The 14,191-nt window shown below is 39.4% G+C and overlaps 1 protein-coding gene across 6 annotated transcripts in view; it reads right to left on the reverse strand.

The window, feature by feature from the left end:
* Positions 1 to 13,383, reverse strand: part of LANCL1 (LanC like 1) — a 38,494-nt gene extending 25,111 nt beyond the window's left edge. The window contains exons 1-3 of one of the 6 annotated variants that reach the window (XM_004767018.3): positions 13,262 to 13,383; positions 12,931 to 13,027; positions 9,143 to 9,260 (exon numbers count right to left, since the gene is read on the reverse strand). In XM_004767018.3, the coding sequence (XP_004767075.1) occupies positions 9,143 to 9,260; positions 12,931 to 13,011 (199 nt within the window). In that variant the 5' untranslated portion in view covers positions 13,012 to 13,027; positions 13,262 to 13,383. Of the gene's footprint in view, positions 1 to 9,142; positions 9,261 to 12,930 lie in introns of all 6 variants that reach the window. The other 5 variants (XM_004767020.3, XM_004767019.3, XM_013063790.2 and 2 more) reach the window with 5 other exon arrangements.
* Between the last annotated feature and the right edge of the window lie 808 nt (positions 13,384 to 14,191).

A 14,191-nucleotide genomic window follows, 5' to 3' on the forward strand; every position in this document is an offset into this window, starting at 1 on the left:
ATGTATGAACTCTAAAAAACACTTGTCTATAATTCTGCACTTTAGAGATTATTCCTCAATAGTGTTCTTTTATAACCAGTCTGCACTGATGTAAGAACCTTTGCCATGGTAGTTTCTCTCTGCAAAGTACTTCCTTGCAGATTGGGGTCTTTTAAAGATTCTCTTTGTGCACCCTGGTAGGAAAAGTCACGCTCAGACTGAAATACCACTGGCATCACTGGAGGTACCCAACTAACACCCAAGAACAGGTCTCAATACTTTTGAGTGATATGTAGATAGGAACTCCCTAAAAAGGTGATGGGTTGTTTCAAATAAACTTCTCCCTAGTTAAAACTTTGAAAGCTTATCAATACCATATTTTTTCCCTTTCAGATTTATGAAAATAAAAGTGACCAGAAATTCTCTAGTTAACCCTATACAGTATGATCACCTGTCTTTCTCTGTCAGGTTGGTACTTTTTCGTACTTTGTAATGGTTTCTTAATTTTGTGTCTGACTAAGTGCATTTTTATTTTTTCAAAAAAATTACACTTGTCTAGGGGCACCTGGGTAGCTCAGTCGGCTAAACTCCCGATTTTGGCTCAGGTAATGATCTCAGGGTCCTGAGATGAGCTCCCACATCAGGCTCTGTGCTCAGCAGGGAGTCTACTTGGGATTCTCTCTCTCCCCCTCCCTATCTCCCTCTCTGTAAACAAAACAAAACAAGACAAAACTACAGTCGTCTTTAGGGCAGGATTCCCATTCCCAGTCACTGTGGTTACTGTGCACAGAGCTGTCCAAAAAGCCTGTATGTCAACACTGCCCAGAGCAGCATATCTGCTCAGCTGTCCGCTTAAAGCCAAGCAGCACAGCTTGCAGTCCACTGACAGCTGCTGTTCTCCAAATACCCGAGTACAGGTGATATGGGGAGAAAATCAGCTGTGACTCCGCACCAATAATTATTGTCCCAAGCAAAGAAGTAGAAAAGAGGGCAGACGAGCACTCAGAAGATGCGTCTTTTCTCTTTTTTATGTATTTCCAGAGCTGACTGTCCAATAGGAAAAACACTTAAAAAAGAGGAGACCTCACAGTTTCCTCCCCCTTCCTTTAGTGCCCTGCCTCGTAACTGTCAAAATGGTAAGTGCCCTTAGTCTCTTATTCAGCCCGCCATTCACAGGTGATAAATCTTTCAACAGAGTCATCACTAAAGGCTCAGGCTCAGGGATCAATGCCTGGGATTGAAGCCACCAGTCACTCACTATGTGTGTTTTTTTTTTTACCTCATTTACGAAACCTCTCTGTGCCTAAGCATGTTCACCTATGAAATAGCTACTCCATAGTTACTGTGAATCATGCTGATTATTACAAGTCCCTAGCACATAGTAACTACTCGATAAACACCCAACCCCATCAGAATGATTTTCCAGCATTGAATCAGTCGCTTTGTCCTATCTCTAATGCCTGAATGAAAAGGACAGAAAGAAGAGAGGGAAGCATAGTCTTCGCATGTTCCTGCCTCTCTCCACCCTTGCTGGCTCCTCTGACTAGAAAAATGTTCTCTATACATGTGCCATCTGGCCCTTCTCTTGAGCTTTCTGGGAGTTGTCTGACTTTAGGTGTTCCCTCTTCTCTCTTTTTCTCATGTAGTAATCTATATTTGTACTATCTAGATGCTCTGTTTGAGGAGGTTAAGTTCAAGTCAGGCAGCAAAAAAGAAACCCATTTTACAACTATGTCTAAACGAGAGGCTCTCTATTCAGCTTTATCAAGTAGAAAGTGATATTATAAACCTTCTCTAATTTTTGAGTTCATTTTTCAACTGGATCAGAAGTCAAGGCAAAGAGATGTGATGGACTCTTCTACATCCTAAGACGTATGAAATGAGTTGAATTCCACTCTTTCCTCATTCCACTTAGTTTGCTTTATTGTTTTTAGTTTGTATAGGTGGTATACTATAGAACAGTAATTGCAGAACACTCTCCCTTCATTTGTTCATTCGTTCATTCATTCATTCATTCATTCATCCATCCATTAGGTAAATATGTATTAAGCACCAACTATGGGTCTGGCATTGTGTTAAGTGCTCGAGTTACTGGAATAAAAAAATGACAAAGCCCCAGCCTCCTTGTTGTTGTCTGTAAAAGACAAATTGCTTAGGTATCATTTCTTCTGATCCATCAACATTTTCTTCCTGCTCTCAGTGTTTCACCCAAGCACACTGCTAGCATTTAAACCCTAAGCTGTTTCAAGCCTGTATCTAAGTCACTCAAGATAACCTACAATACAATGACATCAACCCCAGAGAAAGCGCAGTCTGCAAGAAAGTGCTCTGGCTGGTCTCTACCTAGTGGTCACTCTGAAGGGCTCTAATGAACCCAGTGGAGATCCACACCCTTTATTCCTTCCGTTTGCCCTGACAGCTCTGGCTGGAATGCGTATGTGCTTCTTACGAAGGTGAAGGACACAGGACTAGGGCTTAAATTAAACATTGAAATGCTGGCTCAGATTGAAGAGCTACGTAATAAAAAGATCAAATTGCAAAGAAAAGATACCTGGCCAGAGTGATTCCTTTCAAATAAGTCTGGTATCAGCAGAAACTAAGTCCCACATGCTAAAGCTGTAGCTCAAAGGCTATACATTTGGCAGATCAGAGGAAGAGCATCTTGAAACACTTTAATGACTTGCATTTAGAGCGCAAGTTAATATTACCCGAGGGATTATGCTGCATATCCTCTTATTTAAAATGTTATCTAATACTTGAAAAGAGGAAATATATGCTGATCTTAGCCTCATTAACTTTGTGAGTTGGTTATAGAAGATTGGGTTACGTCTTTTAGAACTAAAGCCCCTAGAGTCCTGTGTGTATTTTTTTTTTTTTTTTGAGTGTGAGCGGATCATTTCCCTTAGGAATCATCACAGTTAAGAGTGGGGAAAAAATGAAATTAAATGAGGGCCAGCACTTTCTCTCGTTCTGTCTTAAAGACACTAGTGAGATCAGTTATCCTTTGGGTTTACTTACCTTTTCTCCTATGTTATCTGCAAGGGCAGCAATCTTTCCTCTCAAACGCTTATTTCTAACACGAGAATACTTCATCTAGTCATTTAATTCTTTATAATAACAATTTCTCACCAGTGTTTTGTAATTTCTATTTTACAAGCCATTTTAGAATTTTTTTCTTCCTGGAACCTAGAGCTACCTGGAACAAAACCCAGAGCAGCCCAAAGGCAGGGGCTGTGAGGCTCTCTGGTGAGTCCCAACAGATTCCCAAACACCAATTAGGACTACTCGGTAGCTGGCCATTGGGTTTGATCTTAAGAGACCTCCACTCCGGTTTTTTTTTTGCACTGTCTGCTGCTATGTGCATGACATAAAGAACACTTCTTGATGGAGCATCTGAAGAACCAGAATGTTTGCCCTGCTTCCCAAGCTGGGAGTGCATCCTATAAAGAACTGGTAAATCTACCAGGAAAGGATTATGGCTGAGAATGAATAATTCAGTACTTATTGTTGTCATATGTTATACATCAGTATCATGATGCATTACACTTCAATGTACTAAATTTTATAAAAGAGGATTTCAGTGAAAAGAACTGGGCCTGTTCATTTCCAATATCGCTTATTAACAGCTGTAAGAGCTACTGATTGTTTTCAGTCTATGGGTAATACTTCATACGCAAAGATCCTCAACAAGCCTTTTCAAATACAAGCAATTATGAGGACAAGCTTCTGTTTTGGCCCACTTAATTTTCTATCTTGAAACCACGCTGAATATATTAATTCAGGATTAGGAAGCAGGAAGCAACTTCTGTAGCAGAATGCTAGAGATTTCATTCTTCTGGCTGCAAATGCCCATAAATCTTTCCAGGGTTTACTTTACATCCAATCCCAAATAACTTCTTCCTATAGACTTTTAAATAGTAATTACTCTTACCAAACTCATGCTTCCCACTTTCTTTCATCTAATTTTTTTCTAAAACACTTAAAACTGACTAGTCATTAGCCACTTCTAAAATGTATGTACAGCATGGTATCATCACGTTATCACTGCTCAACTCACTCCGTCTTACGGTTATGTGTAGACCTTTTTCACTTATCAAATGTATGGAGTGAACCCAGATGTAGATGTGGAGAGTAGATATACACATGAGGGCACACATTCTCATGGGGGAAAGACCAGGCTTCTAAAGATAACACTTGTAGCATTGATTCCTAACTTTCTCACTTACTGGCTCTGTAACCTTCCATACGTACTCAGCCTAGTTTTGCTTCAGTTTTCTCATCTCTGAAATGGGGATACAAATAGTATCCATGCCGTAGAGTAGTTCTGAGATTTAGGTTAGCTAATTAATGCAAAGCACTTAGAATGGTGTCTGGCATAGGACATTAGTTACTGAGGCACATGCACATACACTCTGGCTCCTGTCATTCAAATGCTGATCCTACCAACATTTTATTAATAGCAATCACTTTTAATCTTTACGCCTGTCCTTTACCAGTAAAATGATCAAGAACTGCATATTGATGATCCTCATTCCCTTGGGAACCAAAATTTACTCAATATATTTTACTATTAAAATTATTGAATTCTTGTTTCTGAACATCAGTAATAATTTGTTAATTCTCAATTACTGTCTGCAAAATTGATTATTCACAATACTTCATTCCTGGATAAGCATGAGACTCCAGAGTGATTTTATTACCGTAACTGCCTCCCTGGCCAATACGAGATGGCTGCGAGGTTTGAAAAATTCTCCCCTCCCCCCTTTCCTAGGGTCAAGGCATTTTATCCCTCTGTTGTGAATTAAAAAAGGTAGAAGCTGTAAAACTGCACTGACAACCCACAGGAGTGAATACGTAGGCTTTAGTGAAAATGACATCTGAACCCTATTACAAGCCTGTGTTAACTGTTCTTCTCACCGTTATATCCTGTCAATAAAAACCAAGATAATTTCAGCTGTAAAATAGTTTGTAAAGTGAAATACTTTCTAAAGCAGTGATTTGCTTCTTCTAAATTTTTATTTAAACCTATATACATTCCCCTTACCAATAAAAATCACATACACAGTACTTTCTATGGTATATAAAACATAGGTATATGGTATTATGGTATACATAACATAGGTACAGAAATTCTAGTAAATCTCGTCACTATTAGTTTCAATTTTTCCTGAAAAGACAGAAAATGGAAAAAATGTAATTTTTTCAATAGTCCAATATTTCAATTTTAAGTAACGTGAGTCTCCCTAGAAACAGAGAACAGGCAAAATATTGCTTAGGAAATTTCAAAATATTGTATAGGCAAAACTTCCCCCAGATGGACAGACATTTAGATGGAAAAAATTAAGGATTGAAAGAATTAAGGCTCATTGTCCAAATGTCTTGTGCAAACACAGGAATAAAAAAAAAGTATCACTTCTCCTGTTACACAGGACTTACAGCAGAGGTTGCTAGGTCTTATCCCCACATCCACTTAACCCCAGGGAACAGACTACATTTACTATCCTTCCTTGCTAACAGGTGTGACCATGTGACTATGTTCTAGCCAATGAGATGTAAGTAGAATTGAAATGTTGAGTGGGCCTTCCAGGAAGTCTTTTAAAAGGGGAGGAATGCGTTCTTTTTGCCTCTTTTTCCTTCTGCAGCCTGAAAAGCTGATGTAATGTATGACTCTTCAGCAGCTATTTGGCCAGGAGGTAGAAGTCAGTGGCTGAGGGATAATGGAGCAGAAAGACAGGAACCTGGGTTCCTACTGACATCCTAAGGACACTGTATCAACCCTGAACTACACTGGCCTTCTGCTACATAAAAGAAAAATAAACTTCTATTTTATTGTCACTGTAATTTTGATTTTTTGGCATATATGCAGCAGAACCTAACCCTATCCTAAATTCTAATTCTACCTGAATGAGCATTAACTATCAGATCATACTTCAATTGGGGAATGAAACTTAACAAAAGAGGATGGTATTTAAAGTTCTAATTAATAATAATCATGAAGTTTTCTTATACAAACTACATAGTGATAACTTGCAAAAGCTTTCATTGTATACTGACAACAAATGCTCAAGAACTACCAATTTTTGTTGTTGTTTTTTTAAAGATTTTATTTACTCATGTGACAAAGAGAGATCACAAGTAGGCAGAGAGGCAGGCAGAGAGAGAGAAGAGGAAGCAGGCTCCCTGCTGAGCAGAGAGCTGGATATGGGACTCGATCTCAGGATCCTCAGCCAAAGGCAGAGGCTTAACCCACTGAGCCACCCAGGCGCCCCAAGAACTATCCAAGTTGAAGAAGGTGATCAAGTTCTAAAGGTTTTCTACAATAAATGTTTCCCAAAATAATATAATTTTGGACAAGCTAGCAACAAGAGCAAACAAATTAATATTTATAAAAATACGATGTTAACTTTGGTGAACAAAGTTAAAGAAATGGAATCCTTTTCTAAAAGGTATCACTCTTTGAAGATAATACGGGGAACACACGCACAGGATACAAATCTGCACATAATTATGTAAACACTGCCTTGACACACAGCAGCAAGTATTTCTACTGTGTTAAAATGTTTATGAATGTATTTTCTGGCAATAAAATTGTAATAATAAAGACACCATACTTGGTAAGATATAATAAAGGGAGGAGAAGGTATTGACATGATTTTATGTGTCAAATTAGCTTTAGTTTCTTATGCAACTCAGAGTTTCATGCTATTTAGACTGTCTAAACACTGGCAGGGGAAGAAAAGCATTTTGCTTGTGAAAACACTGGAGGAGACAGTCCATTTTATGTGGGAATAATGGCTTTTTAACAGTGCTCAATTAAGAGACATCAGGACCCCTGCCTCAAAAGCCATTAGCAAATTTATCTGGCAGATTTTATGCTACATCATAAAACAATCTAAACTGCTTAGTATGCCAATTGGCCTAAGATGCCTGACATATAAGCTGCTGTTGGGAGCCAGCAATGAGTATCATAAATACTTAAAGATAAAAAGTTGAAGGATACCGGCATTCAAAGGAGACGACACTGTTAACTCACACTGCCAAAAAATTTAAACACACTTGCATTTTGTTTTGGAGTCTAATTTCTTTTCTATTTCCATTTCTACTCAACCTTTAGTTTCTCAAATAGTCCTGGCAGTAGAGGCCTGATGGATGGTTTTTCCGAACATTGTCAAACTATTAATTTAAAACTGAAGTCAATCCCCACTTCTTTCCCCCTAAAGCAAGGTACCTTATAATCTTATAATATGTAATAATATAAACTCATCTGAATGAGTAAATAGGATAGAGGTTTAATTCACTCTTTTTATAGACAGGAAATTGAATCTAGCCATCTGTTTCAGTATCTTTTTTTTTTTTTTTGGCCAGGAATAACAAAATAATAGAAACTCCAATTGTATTAGGAAAAGATCTGTAAGTCTGGTCTTTAAACAATGTGGAAATCAAGAGGAAAGCTAAATAACTATGGACTGTACTTGTGCTATTTTGTTCAAATTCTCATGATTTTAAGTAGAGAATAGCAATGTTCATTTAAATGACAACTGTTGTTATAACTTTCTTTTTTCGTTTTTTTTTAAAGATTTTATTTATTTATTTGAGAGAGAGAGAGTATGAGAAGGGGAGGGTCAGAGGGAGAAGCAGACTCCCTGCCAAGCAGGGAGCCTGATGCGGGACTTGATCCTGGGACTCCAGGATCATGACCTGAGCCGAAGGCAGTCGCTCAACCAACTGAGCCACCCAGGCGCCCTATAACTTTCTTCTTGAAGCAAAATACTTTCACATTTATTCTCAGCTTTAACATATCTTTTTTTTTTTTTAAGATTTTATTTATTTATTTGACAGAGAGATCACAAGAAGGCAGAAAGGCAGGTAGAGAAAGAGAGGGGGAAGCAGGCTCCCTGCCAAGCAGAGAACCCAATGTGGGGCTCGATCCCAGAATCCTGAGATCACGACTGGAGCCCAAGGCAGAGGCTTAACCACTGAGCCACCCAAATGCCCCATCATGTTTAACACATCTTATGTTGAGCTTCTAAAATCACCCCAAATCATAAAACTAAGAGGGAGGGCCTTTAACTAAGGGCCATAAAACTAAGAGGGAGAGCCTTTAACTAGTCCATTCCTCTTATTTTATAAAACACTGACCTTAAACATCCTTGAGAGTATAATTTTATTCTGATTTTTATCTGCTTTCCTGACTTCGTAAGGACAGAGAGAATCACTTGTCATTACCAAATGGTTTGCTTTTAGTAAATTCCTGCCAGAGAAACCTCTCAAAGTGCAGTCCATAGAGGACGATCTACATCAGGCCCATTGAGGCTTGCAAAATGCATATTCCTGGGCCCCGCTCAAGACCTATTACACTGATTATCTTCACTGTGAGGCCCAGGAAACGGCACACTCATGACAAGCTCCACTGCCTTAAAATCAAATTTCAATTTCTCAAGCTGAAAATCTGTTCCTCCTGATCTCTTTTTCAGAGTAACTGGAAAATACTGAGTCTCTAAACTGTGCTTCTTTAAGATTATAAAGCTATCTTTCTGTCTCTCTACAGTAGTAAACTAACTGAAGTTCTTCAACATTCCTTCTTTCGTCTCTCTCACTTCTTGGACATCTATGTCCTAGTTCTCCCCATACTTTCTCCAACCTCTCAGTGACCAGCAAAACACTGAACGCAAACCAACATCAGTGACTGTTCAGGAAGATTAGTTCATGGAATTTCTGATTTACTCTGTGTTCACATTTGGATCCCCGTTATGTGGTAACTTAAAAAATGACACATCTGGGCATGTTTTATTTTCTGTGGATTAATTCTCTTTACTTCTGTTTCATACACTGTATTCTGGGACTCTTCCCAACTCTTCCCACTGAGATTCCATCTCCAAATTAACTATGTAATGCTAAACATCAATTTTTCTTTCCATAAGCAGCCATCCAAATTTGTGGCAGGTATGCATTCCATGAATATGCTTCCCTTGCCCTAAATTCAGAGTGCCGTTCGAGATCCAAATCCCAAGGCTAGGCTGAGAGCACCGCATTCTCCCGGAAGCAATTACTCAACCACAGACACGGGATGCAAGTGAGGGCGTCGGGTCAGTAAGACACACTCGCGAGGTGATGCTTTGGCTCCCCTCTCCGATGCCTACGCCAGCTCACCTGCAGCACTTACCTGCCCAGCCAGTGTAAGCAGTGCTATCCCGAGGGTCTGCCGACTTTAGGCCCCGCTCCATTTGCTGAAGCAGCTCTCGAATCTTATTGTTTAAACGTTGTGAGAACTCAGGAGTCAGCTGTAGATATTAAAGGGGAAACAAGTATCAAAAAATATGGACCGTTCAATTTCCTGGACTAGAAACTATCAAAAATAGGAGGGTATTTTGTTTCCACTTGGGCCACTTCTTCTGCCTGGGAGAACTGGACAATTATTTTATCCTTAATAGCCCCAATTAATAAAACTTAAAAGGGTTATGACATTTTCCTACTCAAGGCAGCAACTACTTTGTAACTTAAATGTCTTACATCAAATTTATAATAAAATACTCAAGTAGACTGCTGATGAAAAACTGCCACGCAGGAATTTCCACCTAATAGGGAATGTTATTTAAGCTAATATTTTTTATTATCATAAAAGTCATCTTAATAAATTAAGCACACATCAGAAGATGTTTGCTGTTTTCCAGCTATTTAAGCAGCAACAATGTTAATTCCCTAAGGAAACACTCTCGTTGCTTTTGTTATTAAAAGAGGAGGATAAACATTTATAAAATCCACTTGTAAAAAATGGATAAACAATTTTTAAAAACTGTAGAAGTAATGCAAGAAAGTCAAAATAAATTCAGAGAAATCAGGAGCCTCACGCAGAGTGGAGAGAACATCAGACCTAGCATCAAAAAACGGCCGGCACAGTGCCCAGCAGAGGAGGGGCTTCATAAATACTGCCCAGTGAGTGAAGCTGGCTACATCTTTATCCACTATTCATTGAGTAATTGTGCTCTACTCATTGCTTCTTTATGCTTCAATTACCTGTATAAAGTCAGGATAGTAATACCTGCCCCACAATTTCAAAATTCTCGCATTCAGGGATGGAACTGTTGATACTTTGACAATTTTAAGCAGTCCAAGGGTCTATAACAAGTAATAATTTGGGTATGGATTAAAGAGCACAGGAAAGCTGTGACGGTGGGGTAGTGATATCCATACAAAGCCCTACAGATGCTGGGTAAGTTGTGAGGTCCACAAAGACACTGTTATTTATCCTAAAGGCAATTGAAAAATATTTCGCAAGTTCTGTATACACTGAATCATGAAGAGTCTTAAAAGGTCACTTTAATGTATCCCTCTAGAATTTTAGAAAACTGCTGATTCCCAGACTTGGATTTTTCAGAGCAGTAAAATTTTAAAACAATGTTGGGGAATATTACATGGGCACAAACATTTCATTTCACCATGTAAGGATTATAAAAATAAACCTACTACCTGCTAACATCATCATCTCATTTTTTAAAATGAGATTGAACACTGAAACAAGAAAGAAGGTAGTATCAGAATTATTATAAAAGATACTAAGTTTTACTTCTGATAAGGCAAATCAAACTATCAACCATATCTGAATCATTTTTCTGAAGCACCACGGTCCTTTATTTCACACTCTGAAGAAGAAACCACACGGTCTGACGGACACACTCCCATTATTTAACAATTTTTGCCAAGAGGTTAAGATTTCAACAGGTCTTGAAAATACATTTAGTAAGATAAAATATACTTCAATATTAATATGAAAGGTCTATAAATCTCAACTAGACAGAACATGAGAACATGTCGTCCTCTGTTCATAGATCATGGCTAATTCATCATTTGCTGGACCTTATTTTGAGATCAAAAATAAGAACACCTCAGTCTCAGGAAGGGAAGTTACTTTCTATTTGTCACATAACTGCATTTAATAAAGGTCACCTGACAGAGAATATTGATTGTTTGTGGCAGACCACAAAATTATTTAAACTCCAGCAACAATCTGCAGAGTCTCCAAAAGCCCTCTTTTTTCTGATAGATGCCAGAAAACAGACCAATTCCTTATTGAAACGTCTGTGTTAGCAATTAAGGAGGACAGATCTCGAGGGTCTGAATCATCATGCTCAACAGTAAACAATTTTATTTTTTATTTTTTTTTTTAAAGATTTTATTTATTTATTTGACAGAGAGAAATCACAAGTAGATGGAGAGGCAGGCAGAGAGAGAGAGAAGCAGGCTCTCTGCCGAGCAGAGAGCCCGATGCGGGACTCGATCCCAGGACCCTGAGATCATGACCTGAGCCGAAGGCAGGGGCTTAACCCACTGAGCCACCCAGGCGCCCCAGTAAACAATTTTAGAACTGGTATGCTAGCTAGCTTCTGGAATCTGTTCAAAACCATGTGTTAGGTGATAAATTACTTTCTTATTTTGGGACCAGAGTTTAAACTTATGAATATCTTTTTGTCACTCTTAAAATGGTTAAATTTGTAAAAGCATTTAATTTATAAACAGCCTGAACAGTGAGCTGTATTTTATTGAAGGCTTCTGTTCTTAAATCCTTAAGTGTTCTCTTTGCCAAATCTGCATGAAACAGCAGGTCTTCCTCCAACAAGATGGGACAAAATACTTCAACTTCAGGATCTGCAGAGGTAGACAGAACACAGGTCCAAATGGCCAAAGGGAAGCCATATGATGTCATGATCATTATAAGAAGCTTTGCTTGGGTGGTTCAATTTTGTTCTTTAAAAAAAAAAAAATCAGGGGTGCCCGGGTGGCTCAGTCAGTAAAGCATCTGACTCTTGGTTTCAGCTCAGGTCATACTCTCCTGGTTGTGGGATTGAGCCCTGAGTTGGGCTCTGTGCTCCGTGCAGAGTCTGCTTCAGATTCTCTCTCCTTCTCGCCACCCCCCCCCCACCCCCGCTCTCAAATAATAAATAAATAAAATCCTTAAACAAAATCAGACTGACTCTAGATTCCTATATATTTTGGTACCCTTCTATCCTACAACTCTTCTCCAGTTCTTTCATTCCTCCTACTTGCATTAATGATGTTGAAGTAATCCACTGCGACAAATGTTTCCAAGGAAGAACCGAAAGAGCCACATAAAGTTCACTTGGCAGATATGAAATCTCTAAGGCCATTATATCTCATGGAAAGTGCTTTTCCTATGGCGAGTTTAGAAGAAATAAACTAGAAGAATTAAAAAAAAAAAAAAATGTTCCCACTTTAAAGAAATCATTCTCCCAACCTAACAAGCTCTTAGAATTTCTCAGTGAGACACTCTGAAGAACTGTATTCCCTCTTTTTTATTATGTGCATTCAAAGAGACATGAGAAAACACAGCCCTATAGTATCCTCTATCAAACTTCTCTTTTGTTCTGTGGTTTGTAAGTAACATTAAGTTACTGTTTTATTTCCTCCAGCTGTAAGGATGTCCTGCAAAAAAGAGGCAATAGTAGGAAGAAAGAATTTCAGGCCTATGTCCTTAATTTCTCTCAGCACTTTCAGTGTAAAGATGTCTTTACCACACATTCCCATTTAGGCTCATCATTTACCCTGCCCTGTCGGTATTTGCTTACAAATATAAAGCAATAACATGGAACATGTGACATACCCCCAGGACTCCTCCCCTCTCTTTAAAAAGCAAACCAAAATTGATCAAAAATGCAAAATTACATAGGAAAACGACACATTCGCCAATTTTTATAATTTAAACTATCAGCGATTGAGGCTATTTCAATTATGAATATTAACAACAGTGACTTCTTCATAGAAATGTCAAACTCAAATGGTATATTTTGACATGTATTTTACATATTTATCCTGAAATGACGTATATTTTAAAAAAGGGGGATGCTCGTCCCTTTCTTTCAGGCGAAACTGAGCTAGCTCCCTTCTCCACACCAGGGGCTGAAGGTAGGGATGCAGGCAGATGTACCCCAAACTCACCCTCCCGGCAGAATCAAAGTAGCCTTCGGCCAGGGATTTGTTAAAATCGGCATAAGGATTCGGGAAGGCCCTTTGAGCCATGACGCCGGAAGCGAGCCTGCAGAAGAGGGGAAAAGACGAAACTGGGCTGAGACGGGGGCCTCGGCCGAGCTGCGAGGTCGGCGGCCAGAGCCCGCGCCACACCTTCCCTCCAGCTCCTGGGCCACGGCGCAGTCCCGGTGGTCTGAGTGGACCCAAGGCCCCCCGCGGCACAGCTACTAGGGCGCTGCACCTCCGCGAAAAGGCTGTCAGGGCCCCGTGCCCACCGCCAGTAAGTGACCCCGTTTTGCACCCTTCGTTCCCACTCCCAGGATTTGTAGCGGCGGCAGGTTCACCGTCCAGAAGCCCGGCCAGGCCTCGGCCTCTCCTCCCGCAGCCCCGGACACCAACAGATGCGACGCTTTCACCGCCCACTTCCTGCCAGCCGGACCAATCAGAACCGTCGACACTGCGGAGGTCCGCCCTCTTGTCATTTACAGTTTGTTAAAGAGACAGGAGTGTGATTTCTGAAGGCCAGGGCCGGGTGCTTTAATTCCTGGGTAGCTGGAGGAGGGACAGAGCTTAGAGTAACGTGCAAATGTGCCCTGTATGTCCTGCCTTTCTTCTCTTTTAATATTAAAAAAAAATTAATTCAAGTCCAGATGAGTCATAAGAATTAGGAATTTATCTGGAGAAGAAAAAAGACTGCTTTGAGAAATATTCATATTTCTGCTGCTCAGACTGAATGAAATGGGGTAAGATAATGTCTCTACAGAGACCTTCCAGACTTTTTCTTTTGTTTCTTAAAAAACAAAAAGAAAGAAAATAAAACACCGCAGCTACCACTAGCAGCATCAAGGAAAAACAAAACAACAGGGTATATTAAAGAAATGGATAATGGGTCCTTTGGCGATAATTTATGATAATTTAATCTCCAAGGCACTAAAGAAAAGATATGAATGCCCAAGGGACAGACTGTCAAATGGCAACTGAAACTTCAGAGAAAATGCATGAAAACACAAATCACAGCTCTTAAGAATTTTGATCTGCTCATTGGTCTAAATTGGACTGTAAGACTGTATACTTCAGTCCTTTTAAAAAAAATAGCTAATATCCAACGGAGTAGGATATTCACAGCACTGAAATTCCATGTTTAACAGTCTCCATTATCTGAAAATCAGTCCTTTCATTTACGCTTAAAGCCCACCTGGTATACATTAGTCCCATTCTGTTGCTCAGAGGA

Source organism: Mustela putorius, unplaced genomic scaffold, assembly GCF_011764305.1.
Source record: "Mustela putorius furo isolate JIRA1106 unplaced genomic scaffold, ASM1176430v1.1 tig00000275_pilon_pilon_pilon, whole genome shotgun sequence".
NCBI lineage: Eukaryota > Metazoa > Chordata > Mammalia > Carnivora > Mustelidae > Mustela > Mustela putorius.